This window comes from Limanda limanda, chromosome 11 (assembly GCF_963576545.1).
Source record: "Limanda limanda chromosome 11, fLimLim1.1, whole genome shotgun sequence".
NCBI lineage: Eukaryota > Metazoa > Chordata > Actinopteri > Pleuronectiformes > Pleuronectidae > Limanda > Limanda limanda.
The window spans coordinates 19,727,476-19,748,162 of record NC_083646.1 but is presented as its reverse complement, the minus strand read 5'-3'; the positions used below and the strand labels follow the sequence as shown (position 1 = coordinate 19,748,162).

Below are 20,687 nucleotides of genomic sequence, written 5' to 3'. Positions count from 1 at the left end.
TTTACATGCAGATTGTTCACCCTGTGAGTAATTCTCGTGTCTGTCTATTGCGGCCGGATGAGATGTGCAGCATGCAAAGTACCAGCGCCCCCCAAGACTGAGCCAAGTCGAGTCGAGCAGAGTCGGTCACAGTTGCTGTTTCATCACCACCCACATTGTGGCAATGTCAAACCTTGAGGCCACTGCCAATCCTCCGAGTTCTGTTACTTATTAGGGAGCCAGCCAGCCAGGAATTGGGGAGGGAGGGAGAAAAGGAGGAAAGGAGGAGGAGGAGGCCTGGGTCTTCACTTAGAAAAGAATGAAGGAAATACTGACACAGAGGAAGGCGAGGAGGAAGACCCACACAGCTGTTGTTCCTCTGCTCTGACAGTTGACACAGTGTTTGCAGAAGTAAAAAGATATCCAGTAGATCGAGCCTGTGACTCACATCCCTTGCTAAGATAATGATGTGATATAAAAAGAAGAAGCCCCATATCTAGCAAAGTTTGTTCAACACTGCCTAGCTATAGCGGGGCCTTTTCCATTGACTAAAAATCTGATTATTTCTGAACCAGGATCCTGTGTGTGGGCGATGCACAGTTCTGAAGGTTTCTCACTCACCTGCTTGATTCTTGACACATATCATGAAGTGATGTTAAGTGGATTTCATCAGCTTGGATTTAATGGGGCCGCACAGCGATGTTAGAATGAAAAAAAAACATTGCAGCAGTCCACTACCAAACAAATGAGGACATCCACTGGAACTGTGTCGCAGGGGAACTTATAAAACTGCTTGACACAGACACAAATATAGGAAGATAAACTGCAAACACAGTTTTTTTTAAACAGAGCAAAAGGCCTGGGTCAGATAAAAATTGAATTTCTTTACAGTGACGCACAACTAAAAGCACCCCATTCATACTAGAAGCTTTTATAAGCTATGGATCATATTTTGTTAGGGTGGTGATGTTCTTAAAATGGAATTGAAGAAGAGACAAATTGGAGTCATGGCCACGGCTAGTGTGTCTCCTTTATATTCTTAAAAGTTGTAAAAATATTTCTTATTGAAACTGATGAATGTTGTGGTACTTTCCAGATGAAAGTCCACTCAAACCTTCCGTTTCTATGTTTTGGGATTTGTTTTGTACCAGACAGGCTTCACAGTGAGTAGGAAGGGACAAGAACATCATGTGCAGTTAAAGGGACACCACAGGATTGGACAAACAAAGCACACAGACCTGTATCCCACTGACATTAGCATGACAGATGACATCTATCCATTATCTGTACCACTTATGCTCTTGAGGGTCGAAACAGGGAGATGGAGCCAATCCCAGCTGACATTGGGCGAGATGCCGGTACAATGGGACAGGTCACCAGCATATCACAGCTCCAACATACACCAGCATGACCCTATGGTCAATTTAGTGTCTCTAGTCAACCTAATCATGAATCTGTAAGTCTTTGGATTGTTTGAAAATGGCCAGCTTCTGTGTCCCACCAAAACATTTGGAGAACACTGCATTTCTCAAATTTCCTTCTAGCTTCTATATTTTGTAAAAGTTATCCTTTGGAACTGGGTCACTAATTGTTGATAATCAGGTGGGCTCCACACAGACAGTAATCTGGCCACTGAGCCCTCAGTGAAGACTTTCTCTCAATGTGATTATGTAAACAGGCTGGAAAGGCTGCGAGGGCTAATCAGGATTACAATTTGTCTGTGTAATTACACACTATCTATGGGGAATGTGGGGCATTATCCTACTACCCCCTCAGTTTCTTGATCTCCACAACGGAAGAAGAGGGGTGGAAGGGGGCAGTATCCCGAAGAATCACTGGGGTCCAACTGTAACCGGGAGGAAGAATATACTGTTTCCAGGATACATGACAGTAGTTTCTCTCGCTGGTATTCCTGATGCCTCTTTTACTGCTGACATTTCACTGTATAGTCCTAGTGGTGTACCAAAGTACTACTCAGCTCACCCACTGGCCTCATGCCCATGGCTCGAGGCCGGGGCCGGGCTCTCAGATGGCGCTGACAGATTCCTGCATAGACGGGATATAGTTTGCGGGTTGCGAGTGAGTCTGTTCTTCTCAGGTATCAGTTTTAATATAAGCGGCACTCTTGGGGGAGAGAGAGATTGGCAATATCTTGTCTTCAGGAAGAAAAATAGCTCACCGTTTGTTAAGATTAAATGTAATAGGTTGAGGAGATGCTGCTTCCAGAGTCAAGGCTACAGATTCAAAGTGGACTGTCTGCACCTCAGGTGCCATTGTCAGAGGGGATTAAACTCAGTTAACTGTCTCCAGGCATATTTGCTGATAAAATTGTATGCATCTATTTGGCTTCATCCATGCTGAGGTTAAAATTCTAAAACACCTGACAAGTGAGAAATTTGCATCACATTGTAGTCAAGATATTTAGCTTTAATGCAGTCAATTTGTGTAATAACTGTTTACACAAATTGACAGATACTATAAATGAGATCTTACCCAATTATGGGACTTCTAATGAGCTGTAACCAAACATGTCTGCATATAAAACCCATATGCATTTCTTGAGTTTTCACTGAATCACATAATAGTATCCATACATTTGGGAGTTTTTTGTCGGACCTTGTCAAGAATTGTATCCGCAGTATATTTCCAGTGTTATTCACTTTAAAACCTGTACCATGCACACCCACGTAACTCCTCGAGTCCTCCTCCGCAGTGCCCACTGCTGTTCTTGTTTGTGTCTGTGGCTGTCGACTGGATTTTTGATATGTGACAGGGGAGCAGGCAGGGGTAAGGCATGGTCGGGGAAACAAAGCAGGATGATGTCAAGGTAATTGAGGAGGTAGTGTGTTCATTGGAGGTTGCTTTGATTCCGTTGCAAATTTCTACAGCAATTAAAACGAAAGGTGGTTATAGCTAAACAGACGCCTGTTCAGCTGCACCACTTTGCTATCCGTGTTGAGGAGGCAGCACTGGGGACTGCATATATTCCATCGAGCTAGAAAATACAGACCTAGACAGACCCGAGCACTTCGAATGTACAGTCTCAATTGCTGTCGAGAGGCTCTCTGTTCGGCTGCATAGATGTTACATTGCTGTTAATTTAACAATTGACTTGATCGTTTTTAAGTTCTCTGACATCTTCTGAATGATAAAGCAGGAAAAATGTGATGTCTCATATGGGGTTAGTGATTTTTACTTTTTTTGTTGGAAAAATACATTCAGGCCTCTGCTGAGCATGCTGAAAAAAATCATTGATTGACCAATTATCTGATTTTACAGTTCCATGCTGTGTACATTGGCCTATGGTGCTGGCCTGGGGAGCTGTAATTATTAAAGCACTTATTTAGTCATGTTTGTCCATTCAGGTCTAATTCTCATCATGAGAGCATTATCAAGGACAGGCTTTGTCACTGATACAAAGAACACCAAACGGCAGCGCTGGCACTTTTAGACTTGTGCTTTAGAACACGAATTTAACTGTTTCCAAACAAAACACAAACAAGGTTGGTGTATTAGGTCCAGATGGCGTTTTGGCTAATCTGAAGAAACAGCTATCTGCAGAAAAATGAAGGAAACCGATAGGAGGTGCATTTTATTCAATGTGTTCTGCTTATTTCGCTGTTAACCTGCAAGCAACCAAGGCCGGCTCACACACGACTGGTCAATTCAGAATCAAAACCCAGTTGCGCTTCTAGCCCCAAAACCTTGTTCCTCGTTCCCATGCAGAATCTGTTTACAGAGATTATTGTGACTCAGTCATTTTGTAAAATGCCTATTTCATTGCCTGCAGGTTGGGTAAGTGTTAAAATTGCACCGGCTCTGTTCTTTCCTGTGTATAACCCCAGGTTAGCATGAGTGGAATTGGTAAAAGTTTCTGGAGAAAGTAAAAACTGCCAAATGTCAATGAGGTGGTTTGTAAGTTTGTGATTGAGTTTCAAGTGAAGTGCACAAGGTGCTTTGAGTCTGCAAGAAAAACATCTTCACTGTTTGAATAGGCTGAAAACTGGAGGGAGATGTTTACTCGGAAAGTTAAAAAAAACAGTCAAGTATAGATTCAGCCTCTCTCCGTCGACAAAAAGACGCCTTCTCGTTCCGTGCGCTTTTCGTTTTTCCTTTTTTTCGTGGGCGAAAGTGAAGTGTTGATGTTATTTGTTTCGAAAATTGGAAGTGAGAGACAGGCGTCCTATTAGATGTGTTGTTGGCTCACAGTTTTGTGTTGTACAGCAGCCCTCACAGTGGTGGCCTGGCATCAGGTGCAATATGGCCCAGTAGCACTTTGAGGAGTTATTGGTGTCTAGCCATAAAATACTGTATCTGCTCGGAGGTAGCTGTTGCACCGGCAGCATTCAGACGTCGGGAAGCAGTTATTATACTTGGCCACGCAGACACGCAAACCTCAACCCTGTTATTTCCATGTGCAATGGCCTGTGCTCGGGCTGGGCGTTTGTGCCCGTGCCAGCTGTGTTTTACTGTGGCAGAGTGTTTGATTTTAGTATTTTTCACCTCAGTGGTTGGCAATTTAAAACCACCAAATGGAATATTTCAGAGCCCTTTCCCAAATTGGAATGACACACTCATGAGGTAATAGTCATTCTGTAGAAAGCCTCTTTTCTGTTTTTGCTGTACAGAGCCCATTTTCTTTTCATCAACCATGCAGACATGTCTAGTGAGGGGCTTCGATTATGCACATTCTATCAGTATGAATTGTGAGGGTGCCGCACAGCCATGCAGATAAAATCCTTCTCTTTGAGAGACGTCAATTTAAGAATTCTGTCTGCTAAGGTTGCGGCCGTGGCCGTGGCAGTCGTCATTGTTGTATTCCTGCTTGTGCTGATGAAAAATAATTTTCACTTCCCTCCACGTTTTACTGTCTGTGACTCGGAGTGCAGCTTTTCATAGCACTGAGAGAAAAGTGCTTGGATTTCTAAAAACAAAATTACGTCTAAATATAACTCCTGAGTGCTGTAGCATCTCTGATTTGATACAGTGCAGACCCCGAAGGTGTGACAGCAGATGAGCAACTTGAGTTTTTCACTCTGCATTACCGCTGATCAATGGAAAAATAGTTCTATCATTTCAATGTAACTTTTTTTTGCTTTTTTGTGAAAGTTTAAATTTTGCTCAGATTTCCTTATAATTAAAACAGCATATGTAAATTATTACCCAGATTCACTAGTTAATCTCCTAAAAACTGTAGTTAAGACAATTCATATTTAGGAACATGCAGGAGTGTCTTTGTGCTTCTCTTTGTGGTGTTTCATTGCAACATTGAGACCAGAACTTTGCAGCAAATGAAGCCTGCCAGGGTGTTTGCTGACCTTTGTTTTGCTCGGTAAGGGCTCTATCTTTCCAGTCAGTGCACTGTAACCAGGCCCCACTGATGGATATCTCTGTATTGGCTGACTAACCTTTCAGGTCAGGTGGAAATCAATGCAGGTTTTTTCGTAATTTAACTTTGATTGCTAGGAGTGGTGCTGTTGCCTCCCTCTCAGTTTCTAACAGGCCCTCATCATGAGCAATGATGAAATGCCATCCGGAGAGAGAGAGGTGTCCTTGACGAAGCAGATATGACAGACCATCGTGAGGAAATGGAGTTTCAAGCATAGGGAGAGAGCTAGAGAGAGAAAGAGAGATCGAATAATACATACCTAAAACGAGTCAAAAAGAGGAGAGTGAAAAGCACGTCGCTCAGTGGGCTTGTGGATATTGGGCTTTGGAGTCGTTTGAAGAAAGATACTGTGATGTATGAAGGATGAGGGCAAAACCCTGTTCATGCATAGTTCGACTAGCGCTGCAAGTGTTGTTCAAAGCGAGGCTCGAACGGCTGTGATGTTTTTGCACTGCAGCAGAATTTGTGTATTTGCACTGCAAGATTAAATCATACACTTAATTATGTACAAATTTGAGATTGGTGATACCCTTATCGTTTCATCCTTATAAAATCATATGTAGAGGTTTCATGTGCTCTTTTTTAGTCCCTTTTATCATATACAGCATGTTACAGACCAAGTTTTTCATATGAGGGAGAAGCAGGTGTACAGGGATTTTATGTTTATCAACTCACACACAGCAACACACACAGTTTGGGCCAGAGATTCAAACAAATCACTCCTTACAAGTCATAGTAAGCTTTAAAGACTCTGGGGAACTTTGAGTCTCAGCTCATATCTCCACTGAACATAAAACTGCTGTCAGCTCTATTTAGTATTTAAATAGATGTCATGGTTTAAAAGTCAAATAGAATTATAGGTGAAGCTTAAACACAGTAAAACAAGTAAATTCACCATTTAGACACAAGTGCCGGACAAATGGTTGCAGATCCAGATCCCCAAAATCCCCAATGTTTTTCTGGACCAATCCCTCACAGATTTGTTCAATAAACTTATTATATATTGGTTCTTCTGCTTGTTAGAAATTTTATCATATTTCATGATCTGAGAAAGGAAGGGATTTTGGAAAGAGGAGGCCCAAGAATGGAGTCTTGATGAACTCCCCATTCGAACATTGGTTTGCTCAGAGACCAAGCTTCATGGATACCAATTGGCCCTAATTTTAAGCCAGTTTAGAACATTGGTTTGCTCAGAACAGAGCTTCATGGATACCAATTGGCCCTAATTTTAAGCCAGTTTAGCACAGTGCCATAAAATTCATCCACTTTTCTAGTCTGTCGAGCAGTATCTCATGGTCAGCAGTGTCGAAAGCAGAGATCCAGTAACACCAAGACTGACATTTGTGATGCATCACTGCTCAAAAACATGTCATCTAAAACTTTAACAAGTGCACTCTCAGTGCTGTGGTTTTGGTGGAAATCCAGACATAAAAAGCATTTTATAAATATTTTTGCGCCAGGACAGTGTTATGTTGCTGAGAGAAAATCTTTTTTTCAATGATGTCTCCTTAAAAAGGTGAACCTATAGTTATTTATCATGGAGGCATCCAGCTTTAATAACTACTGTCTTCATGGCGCTTGGAAAAATCCCTGACTGAAGAGAACTATTGGCTTCCTACTATAATCTGTGGCTACGCAGTAAAAAAGAATCAACAATAAAAATAGGAACTATTTGAAGTGATAATAAGTAGTAATCATTCATAAAAGCAGAATTACTTAAAGAATTATACCGCATTTGAAAAACATAAAAAAAAACTCGTAATTTTTTAAGAGAGACTAAATATAATCAGCCATGACACATCTCACGAGTCAGAGCAAGGAGAAGGAAGAAGCAGTTCACCTCTGTCTTTGGTTTCTAGGCTCCGTGCTCGCAAACGCACACACACACACACACACACACACACACACACACACACACACACACACAAACACACACACACACACACACACACACACACACACACACGCACACACACACACAGACACACACACACACACACACACACAGGAGTCTGATGGGGCAGTAGCTCAGGTGGTTGAGCATGATGGTCATTTGTCATGTGGTGGCTCCCAGGATATCCTACTCGTTGAAGTATCTATGAATGGAATAACAAAGCTCAAATGTTCTGGATGTATGTGCTTGTGGAAATGAAGGAAAGCTTCTTTGGTTAAAAGCCTCTGCCAGAGTATGGTAACTTCATAATGTCCAATATACCTACACAAATGCCCTTGCATGAACTTAGCTGGTGTTTGTCAACATGTAAGAATTAGGTTTGGACACGTTCCAACTAAAGACCAGCACCCTTTAGTATTTAATGCCTGTATTTTTTTAAATCTATACTTCACAAACTAAAGGGCACTTAGAAGTATTGTGCAGTGCAGCTCTACCAGTGAATAAATTGTACACTATCTGGAACCAAAGGGGGCGCTACAACATTTCTGTAGTAGCCAGTACTTCTAATTCCATTAGTCAGGGCCCAAAAACTTTCATATCCATATAACATAATTTGCTGTAAGCTACAGGACTTTGTTCGATTAGATCAACTTCATAGTCTCTTTGGAGAAATTACTTTGGACACACAGGCTACCACATAAAATAGGGATAATAGACAGTTGATGAAGGGCAAATACAGTACAAAAGACAGCAGATAAATTCAATACTCTTTAAGGACAATAAAGCAAATGGAACAGAATGCATTTGCCGGACTGAAGTGCCGCAGTCCTTCATCAGAATTCAACACTGCCCGGGGAGGAGAAGACTTTGTCTAGCAGTTAATTCTTCTCTGCTGGATCCTGAAGCAACTACATGAGGGAACAGGTCACACTGTGAATTTTTATTTTCTGAGCCTTTTTAATGGTGGTCTGCTCAGAAATAGTCGATTGGGACGGGCCAATATCTCACACCCATTAACCATTATACTATTATCTATTACCTGATCGTCTGTTTGCCACTCATAATAATCTGACTTGCTGCAAATGACTCCTCCTCCTCCTCTTTTCCCTGCTGCACATAATCATTTATTTTTATGACTTCACTACAAAACTGCATTAAAGCCAGATAATAACATATTGGCTGTTATGCACCTCACACACCAGTCCATGCACTGGGAAGTCAACATGTTGCCTCTAATTTTCTTCAGTGCTCATAGCAAACATTAAATAACCAAATTAGCCTGAAACAAATTTGTTTAGTCCTTGGAAATAATAGGATACTCTCTATGATGCATAATGCATTTTGTTTAAAAAATCAATCTTATTTTCCATCCACACAGGGCACAGCACTGGGGTTCATTAACTGGATCATTCTGCCCAAAATCTCTGTATTCACTGGGAAAGGGATCGGAGAATCACATTCATTAGACTTGTTCTCTGTTTGTATTAGTGGGAAGCAGTACAACAAGGCCAACAACATGCATAAATATGCATGTTCACACACACACATGCAATTCAGATTGACAAACACTTTGAGAAATCCCACCATGTGTTTTGCTTAGCGCATGTAACAGTCATGCAGTTATGAACAAAGGTGTAGGGGAGTAAAAATGTGTGCAAAAAGGCCAGGGGTAAATGTAAGTATTTTAAGGAAACAGCTGGGACAATTCTTGTGCTGCCTGTCAGCCGGCCGCGGCTGCCCGCTGTGCCCCTGTTTCTTTCAGGCTTGAGCGTTATGATACTGATTTATCGTTGTGAACTGTATTTTCCCCACTGTGCAATCACAGCATGTTGTTAATTTGGTTTTCTCATCGCAATTTATGGTCGGTGTAGCAGCATGATATTAATGTGGGGTCGGGAATAAAAAAAAGCCTACCGGGGAATCCGTTTTACAGCTGAGATGATGATAGAGGTCGGAGCGGGCAACTTAGCGGTGACAGTGGAATTCAAAGAAGACATACTGTAGGTCTAAGTGGTAAATGGATTTAATGGACGTCCTCTCCCCCTGACGAGGAAGCACAAGTTGTCAATGTTTTCCTTTGAAGAAACAAGATGAGTGTTTACAATGTTCTTTTTATAGATCCAGCTTTTATGGAGATGACATTACTTAACATATTACAAGCTTGTATGAATCACAGCATTGAAAAGAGGGATTCTAATTCATAATGAATAGCTTATGGGGAGAAAAAAATAGAAAATTCGATGGGAGGGGGGACAGTGCTATGAGGAGGAGCTGGGGTTTGCTGGGAAAATGAGAGGTAGAGTTACAGAAAGAGAGAAAGAGATGATGAAAGATTGTGGGAACAATTGGCTGAATAGGCAGTGAACGAAATAGGTGAGAGAGACGAGGGGCTGAAGCTGAGGAAGATACAAAGTGGGACAAAATCTGCAGATGGTGAGAGAGAGAGATGCAGGGATAATGAAGGATGAAAGGAATTCTTAGATCTGAGAAGGAGAAGGGGAAAAAAAGCGAGCTAGGCAGAAAGGGGGAAATAGATATCTTGGCATTGAGCATCTGTTTTGTCATCCCCGGGACATCAGAACAATCAGCCAAGCAAACACGGCTAAGCATTTCACACAAACAAGCATTACTCTGAATAGGTTGAAACATTAGTAATGCTTGACAAACACTGATGCAGTACCAGACGGTCTCATTTTAAAGCAGCCGTACTACATTTTTTGTGGGTTGAAGATTGTGTGATTGATTGAGGCTAACAGAGATTTATTGGCCTTATCCTTTGCCTTGTTGTTGTTGTCGACTAAGATTTCATCAGGTTAGTTTTGTCATAATGTCAGATGAAGTTACACCGTTACAACTGCATCTAGTTTACTTCATTAATAATAATGTGTTTTAATAGCAATGGTTAAATGGTAAATGGACTGTATTCATACAGCACTTTTCTAGTCTTATCGACCACTGAAAGCACTTTACAGTACAAGCCACATTCACACAGGGCTTCGCTTTTCCTATTATGTAAGTTGGACACCACCCCCAGCAGCAGCAGCAGCAGCACAGATGGAGAAACAGCACCTAGACCATAGACTTTATAGAGACCCAGACATAATGATGTAGGATCGTGTTAATTTTCCTTGGGCTTGAGTACATTTCTAAAAACTTATTTGTACTTAGGTCAAATGTTGGAGTACTTCCTGCACCACTGACGGATAAGCAGTAAAGATAATGGATAGATTTAGGAAGGATATTTTAACACTCTCACGGCAACAGACATCGAACAAGACATCTGTTCTCATTATTAACTGTGATCCTTCTGTTGTAACAGTGAAAGGGTTTTCCAGCGATTTAATATGACTTATCTCATGAATTAAGAAGACTTGATCTGCTTGAGTACATTTCCAAAACACTAACTCTTACAAATAAGGTAAATGCCAAACTGTGGTTAAACCGTCCCTGGCCCCTGGTTTCCACATATTTCTAACACCAAACTGCGGTCGATAGGCTTATTGTTTAATGTTTGACAAGCAAGTGGCATAACATAAAAATGGCGGCATTCTCCTTCCATCAATATAAAGCCTAAACGTTTGCATGTTGCCGTTAAATAATCGTATGTCCTAGATTAAACATACAATAAAATTATGTGAGTATTCATTATATCTCTGTCGCTCCCACTGTTACTCAGTACAATTCCATCGTCCTGTGGAGAGAAGTTTAATGTTATCAGAAATAGTTTTATAATTATGTTCATAAACATGGCAGTGGTGACTCATTTCTGGCCTCGTAATTATGCCAGGGCCCACTGCTTTGACTGAAGTGAATTACGTCTAACTATAACAACAACAGTCCAGCTGCAGGTGGGCTCGCCTTCAGTAATGGACAAGGCTTTTTCACATTTCTTGCACAGGGACATTTTTTAATTGCCAATGTGAGTTTGGACCTCTTTGTCTCCACGCGCTTCATAGCTTTTCTTTAAATATTATGCATGTATCCGGCATCCAGTCCATTATTCCTTTTAGTTGGAAAATAAAGCAAATTTTAGCAACCAGGAAAAATATGTTGGTGGCAGATTGGCAAACATTTAAACCATGTGAATCGGGCATTTCAGTTGATTAAAATCAAGAATGTGTGACAACATGCTACAAAACTCAATGTAGAGGCCACAGAGCAACAACAAATATAACAGCAGCTGTTGGTCAAACAAGTAAGATTGCAGTTTTCCTAAACCTGTGATCACAAATCTTTACCTTTTTCACTCATGCTCAAACTGTTTGAATCCCCACTGAGGGTTATATGGGTAATTATGATATTTCCAAGAGCACTTGATAGCAGCAACAATGTACAGTGTCAGAGGTTGGATGGTGTCGACCCTGTAGGTGGTGCATTAATGCTGTAAATTTGCCATGATTACACCAATTGTTGGCAGAAATAATTACACCTTAGACATAGGACAAACCTTGGAGGGATTTTTACCTGCTGCGCTGAGAGCAGCAGCTCATTGCCAGACACAACATCATAGACCTTGTACGGGCATACTGTATCTATAACTGTATCTATAACAAGGTCAGGCCACTTAATCACCGCATGGGGGAGGAGTGAATTGGTCAGCAGGGGCGGTCAGTTATCTGACAATAGGTGGAAATATACAGTGATGTCAGTGACTCTGGACAAGAGTATAATATCCTGAAGGTGTTGCAAGATGTAGAGATTATGTAAGAATGTCCCAGTGGATAATTTTATCCGTGATAACAGAGTTGTTTTTTGTGTGAAATACAAATAACAGCTGCTAGGATTTGTCCAAAACTAAAATTAGAGAGCTTGACAAGAGGAACATTAATTGTCTGTTTGCTTTACAGTTTAACATTTGGACTATTTGCTCACATCCGTTTATAAGAAGGAGTACATACTGGAGACAAATTATGGCTGTCTGTCCATTAAGAGACCATCTTAGCTGCATAGTGATATGTGTGTGTTTGCTGTGTGTGTGTGTCTGTGCGTGTGTGTCTGTGTGCTAACACTATGCAAGAAACATCCTTTACCTACAGACTGTGAAAAGCTAATTACACTAAGGCTAAATTGTGGGGGTAAACTATGCATCTTAATTAAGTTTACTTTTCATTAGACAACATTCAAGATAGACTCAAACAAAGCAGTTTTTTTTTTTCTGTGCTCCACGGAACAGTGTGTGTGGCATCATGTTTATACACTGTGTGAGTGTGTGAGTTAAACTGGGAGTGGAAGTGTGAAATAACGGGTTTGATTGTGTGAGGAAAAAACAGTGTAGCATGGAGTGTTCATTTACATTAACACTGCTCAGGTTAGCCAAGCAATCACATTAGTGTAGTATGATAGTGTCGTGCTTTATCTGTTGGCTGTTTGTTATGGCTGCAGTCACTGGGGCTGAATGGTTGAACTGACGCATTTATATTTTGGGTACATTATTTTCAGGCTTTTGCACAAAAATTGGGGTTTCTTCTAACAGGTTAACCTTATATGTCAAGAGTATTGATTTTTTTCAGCAAGCCAGTTTACCAAGGTACCAGAGATCTTTCTTGTGTGGGCTGTGAAACAGATTGTTAAGGGCTTGTGGCACCAAATTGGCAGACCTTGCTTGTTGCTTGTCTCTGGGGATTTCTGACCCTCTAGAAAGAATTTGGCAGTAACGATGCATCACAAACATTTTGCTCAGTGTAACATAATTGAAGTCCTCAATTGTGCATTTCTTTTTCATTATTGCCCCGGTTAGAGCTGCAGACTTTTTTTTTTTCTTTTCTTTTTTTAAATTTGACTAAAACTGGAAATTTCCAGTTTCCTGCTCAGCTGGTTGGCAGATTCCCCTCACAGCTTGTGCCAGCAGAGAACAATCAGAATTTTCCAAACAATTTGTTCTCAGTTGAAGAAATACTGCACCTGAACTTAAAGCTGTGCATGCAGCTGTTACAATTAAAGCATTACTTGAATAGTGTCTGTTTGAAAGCCATTCAGGTAATTTATTGTTGCATGGATGTTTGAACCAGGCAAAACTTAGCACATTTTATGTAAGGATGTCTTCTATTTACTCTTTCTTCAATGTGTTAAAGAGAATTTCTCTCTTTTTTTGCCTCTCCACAGCTGTGAGCATTTTTCACACTCTCTTGAAGCCTCTGATAATAACTCAGTGTTTGTTTTCTCTCATTCCAGGTTTTATCCACACTTGCGGAGGCACTTTAAAAGGGAGGAATGGGACGATAGAAAGCCCCGGCTTTCCATATGGATATCCAAATGGAGCAAACTGTACCTGGGTGATTGTTGCTGAGGAGGGCAACAGGATTCATATAGTTTTTCAATCTTTCGCTGTGGAGGAGGAATATGACTTTTTATCTTTGTATGATGGACATCCACACCCGGCTAACTTCAGGACGAGGTAAGGGAGCGAGCGGCCCTGAAGCTGTGCATCTTGAAGGCTGCGTTTGAAGGCTGGCAGGCAGGGACGGAAAGATGTGAGGGGGGGGCGGGGGGGAAGCCTTCAGTGATACCTTCTGAAGGAAAGTTCATCTTTAATGCACACAGGACAAATATTGCGCATTCTTGAAAAAACATACATAGTTGAAAAAACATATATATACAGACACATATATGTTTCTATAAAAAATGTTTAAAGCTTCTTTCATGAGCGACTTTAAATAGAACTGAGTCAAGATTCCAAAAAGCAAAGAAACCCATCAGTCTGAATCACTAGCATTTATTTCTGAATCAGCATGATGTGCTGGCTTCAGTGGTATGAAGGCCAGCTTGGTAATCACTGACCTTTAACAAATGCTTCACTGTAGGACACAGGGGTAAAGGAAAACATCAAACACAAAGATTTCACATTTGTATTGGTCACTGAAAAGCCTAATAAATCCTTGCATCCTCACAAACGCTGATATTGAAGTACTACCATTTTCCCGTGTGGCTTTTTATTTCTACATCTCCCGATCCTCATTGTCAGTCTCTAACAGATCTATTAGACTCAACCTGGGTTTGATTTTGACTGTAAAATCACTCTTTACAGCTTAGCAAAATCCAATAATTGAATTAATGAAGGAGCCATAGAAGGTTGAGGAGACAGTCACAGGATATTTGCAAGGGAGGCTTGTACTGAAACGGTAAGACATTATTAGGGATGGAAACAAGACTCTTCTCCACAGAGGCATTCATACAGAGACAGAAATACTGAAAGCTGAGGTTTGATGAAAACATTTTCTCAGGGTACATCGGTAACTTTTGTTTTGCCGGTAATTTTGAAGCTTTTTTGTTTGTTTATTAAACATGGTATCACAAATATAAAGTCAATCAAAACCTCAAATCTTCCTGGACTAGTGAAGCGTGAAGGTTATGAGCCTACAATTGAACATCTTTTAGTTTGGCAATAAATAAAGGATATGATGTTTGTCAGATTCAGAGGGAATCTGAATAGCAGCTTTCTTTGGATGATCCATTTTCTATTTTCCCAATGAAGCCTGCATCAAAGAATTATTTTGTGTTTGGATTTCAAAAGCAAAAGACAACACATTTAAAATTTCATCTTTTCCTTGCCAAACCAAACAGCTCAAAATAAACAATAAATCCACTCTTTTATAGAACTGTGTGCCGCACATTGTGACAAAGTAATCTCTTGTCTGTGCTGACTGAGGAGTGAGGAGAAGCACATTTTATTAGAATAAGATTCAATTGACTTTTTATAGACATTTTAAAGTCTGACCGTCCACTTGTATTCACGAGTGTGCTTCGTGAGAGTGGGCTCCAACATTAGGCAGTGCCATATACGTGGCTGAAGTTCAGTGGAAGTGGACTGAGGTCACATGGGGGATGTATAGCAAACAGTGGCAATGAAGGGGAATTATTCAAGAGCTGAATCATTGTTGATACTTTAGCGGCTGAATCACTTTAGATACTTAAAAGATTATGTTGCGTAATGCGGTTTTCAAGGTCGGGCTTATGAGGGTTTGTCACCATGCTGGTTTGACTCCACATCACGTATTGATCCCACATCTCTTGTCAAAAAAAGTGTTTTAAAAAAGCCCTAGAAATAATGTACTTTTTCAAGTCTTTCAGCAATTACAAAAGTGTCTGACATTGCTGTGACTTTTAATCACACTGTGCCTTCCTGCATTTGGGTAAAGAGGACGTAGCTCTTAGTTTGCTGCTGCACCAGTGAAATCTTCATTGCCTTGCTTGGATTGAACCAAACCAAAAATATTCAGCCACACCACAACAACATTGGTCTCAAACCATGTGTGTTTTATTAAAAAGAGACATTTAAATACCAGTAATTTCACTTTTATGCCAGTGACATTACATAACAAGGAGTAATGGCAGACATCATATGCTTCTTCAGTTGCCTCACATGCTGAAATAAACATATTGGCTATTAAGGGTAACTAGTGTTGTCACTGTGCCAGAACCTGTTCTTCACTGCCAATAGTACCTTTAAAATTTAATCAAGTCCGCAGTTTTGATAAAACAGCTCATTTAACCAGTTGGTGTAAATGCAGGGTGTAAACCTCATAATGTATCGGTGATTATTGTTAACAAAAGTTATTAATTATGTATTTTGGAGAGACAACCCTTCCATAAAGAAGGATTCCACAAACGTCTGTCTGGTTTTCTGCCGTCTGTATGCGGATATCTCGAGAACCGTTCATCCCATCGACTTCATATTTGGGATGTTGGGTGTAAATTATGCAAGCGCAGTACTGAATTTAGTGCAATTTGGAGACATCATACATTTAATATCAATAAAGCCTGACAAAACAAGAGGCGGAGTCAGTGGAGGTGGGGCTTAACAGGCAGTCTGTGGACCGAGTTAATATATCGTCTTCTGCGTCTCGGCTCGGGACATTGGTTGGCAGCTGGCGTCTTACGTCCAATAATATCAGGCCTGCCAGTTCATTTTGATCATCTGGCTATTTTTATTTCATCATACTGGACTGACACAGACATTCATGGGTGTTGCGGGTGCTGGCCTCTGTAATAGTGAAAACCTTCATAGAATAACTTCCTCTTTAGCAAATTGTCTTCAAAGTAACAGCACAACCTTTTTTTTGTTGATGTAATGCTTGATATTGAGCTGTATCGCAAAAGTTAAGCACTTTGGTCTGAAGATTGAATGGCTCGTGAACAGACCTCTGAAATATCCGACATGCAAAATAAGAAAAATAACACCAGTCAAGTAAATCATCATCATAATCATTCACACTTACATATAAACACACACATGTGAACACTAAAAAAGATAATTACATTACATTTTATCGAAAGAAAACATTAACTATAAAATCTTCACTGCAGATTAACCAGGTAGGATGAACACAAAGTTTGCTATTTCACTCTGTACCATAAAACGCTCACAATGCCCCCCCCCAACACACACACACACACAATACAAAAGTATATAAAGTATAGTGTTGAACTGTTTGAGTATGGTAGCTTATTGTATGCACTTGAGAAAACGAATTTCCGCTCTGTATTTCTTAATTAACGATACATTTTCTCATTAATTCAGAAAAACAGAGCAGATTTGTTTAAAAAAATTCTTTAGGAAACTTATCCTAATTATTTAAATAATAATAATAATTAAAAACAAGAAGGAAACGGAAGCTACGGTTGTTGCTGCATATCAATCAATAAATAATCGGCTTTGTTTTTCTTAAACATAATTAAGTAGTTAATTAAGAAAAACTGCAGATTTTGTTTTTCTCAAGTGAATGTTCTAGCTTCTCTTCCATAGAAGAGGACTCACTAATGACAGGAAATAATTCTGAATTAGCTCTGTACTATATAGGCTACAAGAAGCTGTCACAGAAAATGATAACACAGAGCGAACATTGGTGACATAATTTTATCTGTCTCTCTGTCTGTCTGGCACGTGTAGACCTTCCAAGTCCTCATATAGAACTGAAGAGCAGAAGCCATATTTCCTATGTTTTTGAAAGCATCTCCACTCTTCCTCTTGAGGTAATGGCGGTGTCCTCAGTCAGAGCAGTGACAGCTGAGAGAGGGAGCAACATGGAGGACATGAGCCTTCACCTGTACCAGTTACTACTGTCTGTCAGTCTTCACTTCCCAGAGGAGTTCATTTACTTCCTAAATAAGATCATTTACTTTCTACACGAGCTTCTTTTACGCAATGTAACGTTAGCCAGGTCAAAGTTTAGCTAAGTTTGGCTAACGGCTAATTCTAATGCTAATGCTACACAGCTGAGCCCCCATCAACATCGTCCTGTGTCTGCAAACTTCAGGTAATTTGTCAGTGAATTTCACAGGTTCACATTTAAAAAGTCTTACAGTACAATTTAATTTGAAATTAATTGTGCCTTCATTCCATTTCTGTCCCTGCCCTGGTATTTTGCACTCTGCAGGGGGAAATGTCATGTCTTACCTTTCTTTGACACCTAAATGGGACATAGTCATAATTAATATGATTTGCTGCTGTAAAAGACAAGTTCTGTTGTTATTGATACTGTCAGGTACGTTTAGGATTATAATAACACATGATTGGTTTTAGAGTGTTTTTAAGGTTGTGTCACACTCAACAGTTTAAGTGTGCAAACTAATACGAAAAAACAAACATGGCTAGATGTTGGCTTGGTTTGAGGCAAAAATAATAAAAATAATCTTTCCATCAGTCGATATTGATAATTACCACAATAAATGTCACTTTATTATTTCTCAGGAGTCTTGAGCAGAGAATGACAAACACTTGATAAACAGAAAAAACATGTGTCATATCTGCGGTTGATCAAGTACATAATTTGTTGTACCTTCTCACCATACTTACATTAATGCATACATAATATATTGATTTATATGTTGAACCTTTGTCGTATTGCCATTGATGAAAGTTATATTGCAATATTAACTAACTCGTCCTGTTTTTATACGTGGGTGTGACGAACACCATGTCCACACTGATGTGGATATTTTGCTAAACTCGTTTTTCCCTCTGTTTTTGGGCCTCTCGTCCACTCGAAAGAAGCGTTTAAATTCACTAAAATGGAAAGTCTTACTAATGCCTTTTCATGTGCAGATTTTAAAAATTAACAGATTCTGTGTATCCATGTGAACATGTTAAACTAAGTGTTTGGGAAATGGTGATGTCAAAGCTTATGATGCGCATTTCCACTCTGGCTTTGTTTAATGAGCATGCCCCAGAAACCACCGTTTCTTCTACGTTTGGTTAGACACTGATAACTGCTTGGTCTATTTGCAAGTCTATGGCCAAATTTAGCATTGAACTAGGCAGTCTTTTCTGTTTGTATGTATTGCCACCTATTGGTTCAGAATGCTTATTTGTATGTTTTTAGTTGATTTTGTGTTATATTTTATTTTTTTAAATATCCGTTCAAAAGAATTTCCTTAGTTGTATAGACAAAGCCCAAAACGACCACAAATAAAAATGATTGATGTCTTGATGTGGCTTTTTTGGAATTACAAAGGCCTTAATGCTGTCATGGTGACGCCTGGTATTTGACAGGTTGGTCATAGTGACACTGTGTAAGCTCCAGAGTGTTGTCACCGTTCTTCTTAAAGCTGCCTCTGTTCAATGTTAATTAAATGGCCACTCAGTGTTCAGTTGAGGTTCCAGGTCCATTCAGTGACAACTGTTCTGAAATATCTAATGAAATATAAAGAGATGGATTTCAGTGTAAGTGAACCAAGGTAATTGCAGCTGCACTGGTTTGTCAGTTGTTCTGTCAGAAACAGGCAGTTGTGCTGTCAGAGGCAGCTTTAGTTTGTCTCTGATTGTCTCGCTGTCTTTAGATGAGTTTTAAAGTTAAAACAAAGATTCAGGCATGTTGACGTACGCCCTCATCTAATGTCATCACACAGGTGATGCTTCTCCTGTCTTGTTCCTGTTCTCATGGCCTAGAAAAAGACTGTGTAATTAGCTTGCTCTGTGTTCGATGGTACAGAAACTTTGCCATTTTTAAAAATATGTTTATAAACATTTATGAGCATACACAAAACTACGTTTATGTGTGTCAGCATCGTATCTTTTCCAGTTGCACATTCATCAACCTTTTCAACATTATGTTCTACAGCTTCTTTTTGTATCTGTCTTTCTTTGCGAATCTCTCTACCTTTGGGTTTGTTTGAACTCTTTGGCCCTGGTGTTTTTTCTTCTCAGTCTAATTATTCCATTTAAATTAACCTAATTTGAGTTTAATTTTGTTGTGATATGATTGCAACACAGCAGGGTGTTCCCTGGCTCCGTTTGCAGATGGTGTATTGTACGGGTAGAGAGAGGTTTGGGAGGACAGAAGTCTTGAAAGTCTTTATAGTGAGTTTCAAACTGGATTTAAACATGATTTTAGTTTGTCATTTATTTCCACCATAGTGTTGAATTACAGAAAGCTTGAATGTCTGTGTTATATTTTGGCCTGTTATTGTGTATTGTAATTATGTAAGACAGGTTTCAGAAGAAGCTGTTTGCACTTTGCTGGTTTATTTTAGTAAAGGGTCGATTTTATGCTTGTAAACTCTAAATTTCGCAGCAATGACTCAGGAAAAGGCCTTGGTTTAACTGAGGTTGACATTTGCAGCTGTAAGCCTCACTAATGCACTATGCAAAATGAATCCCTTGTTGAAGCATGTGAGGCAAATGCAGCTAAAACAAGCATACCAATACTTTATTCACTTTTTTTATTGAACATTAAATAATTTCATCCCAAACATTATTTTGATAAATAGGACAGGGATTCAGAGATTTTAATAGAAAGTATATTATTTACTATACATTAGACATGTTTAAAACAAAAAAAGGATTAAGATGATTCAATTTAAAAATTCAAATATTTTTTTTTATGTAATATGAAAACATTTTGAAAAATAAAAAAAATCCTGTTGGTTTTGATGGCAATGAACTAAATTAATTAATTTGAATGTTGACAAAAAACATTTATGTGGCGATTAAATATGTTTGCCCAGCACTATCCATGTATGGTAGCAGGAGAACAGTTCTTACTCCTTCCTAATTACTAAAGATATTATTGGATTTGTAATATTAAATCGAGAAAACAGGTTTGTTATGAAAGTCAATGTCAGTTAATAAGGGATGTCACGATACCATGAAATTTCCACGATGTTCAATACCTAATTCTATACAACAGCAAAAAACAAAACAATAAATCCCATTTACTTTAACACACACTCCTTCATAAATATATTGGAACAAACAGAAAACAACAGTGGCTATGCAGCCTTCAAGTAATAAATAAAATGAAAAGGCTATTAACATTACAAAAAAGAAAAGTGGGAAAAATTATGCAGGAAAATTATGAGAGCAGTAGAGGCTGTAAACGCAATGTACTAACAGAAACACACACACAAACACAGGCACACATACAAGAACACACACACAACTTTAGTGCAAGCCCCAGTTCTAATAATTTCTGATTAGCCGGTTTTTAT

General features: G+C 39.5%; 1 protein-coding gene across 2 annotated transcripts in view; it reads left to right on the top strand.

Moving 5' to 3' along the window:
- Window positions 1-20,687, top strand: part of LOC133013799 (CUB and sushi domain-containing protein 3-like) — a 212,376-nt gene that overhangs the window by 1,399 nt on the left and 190,290 nt on the right. For both annotated transcript variants that reach the window (XM_061080848.1, XM_061080847.1), the window contains exon 2: window positions 13,434-13,656. In XM_061080848.1, coding sequence (XP_060936831.1) covers window positions 13,434-13,656 — 223 coding nt within the window. The remainder of the gene's footprint in view (window positions 1-13,433; window positions 13,657-20,687) is intronic.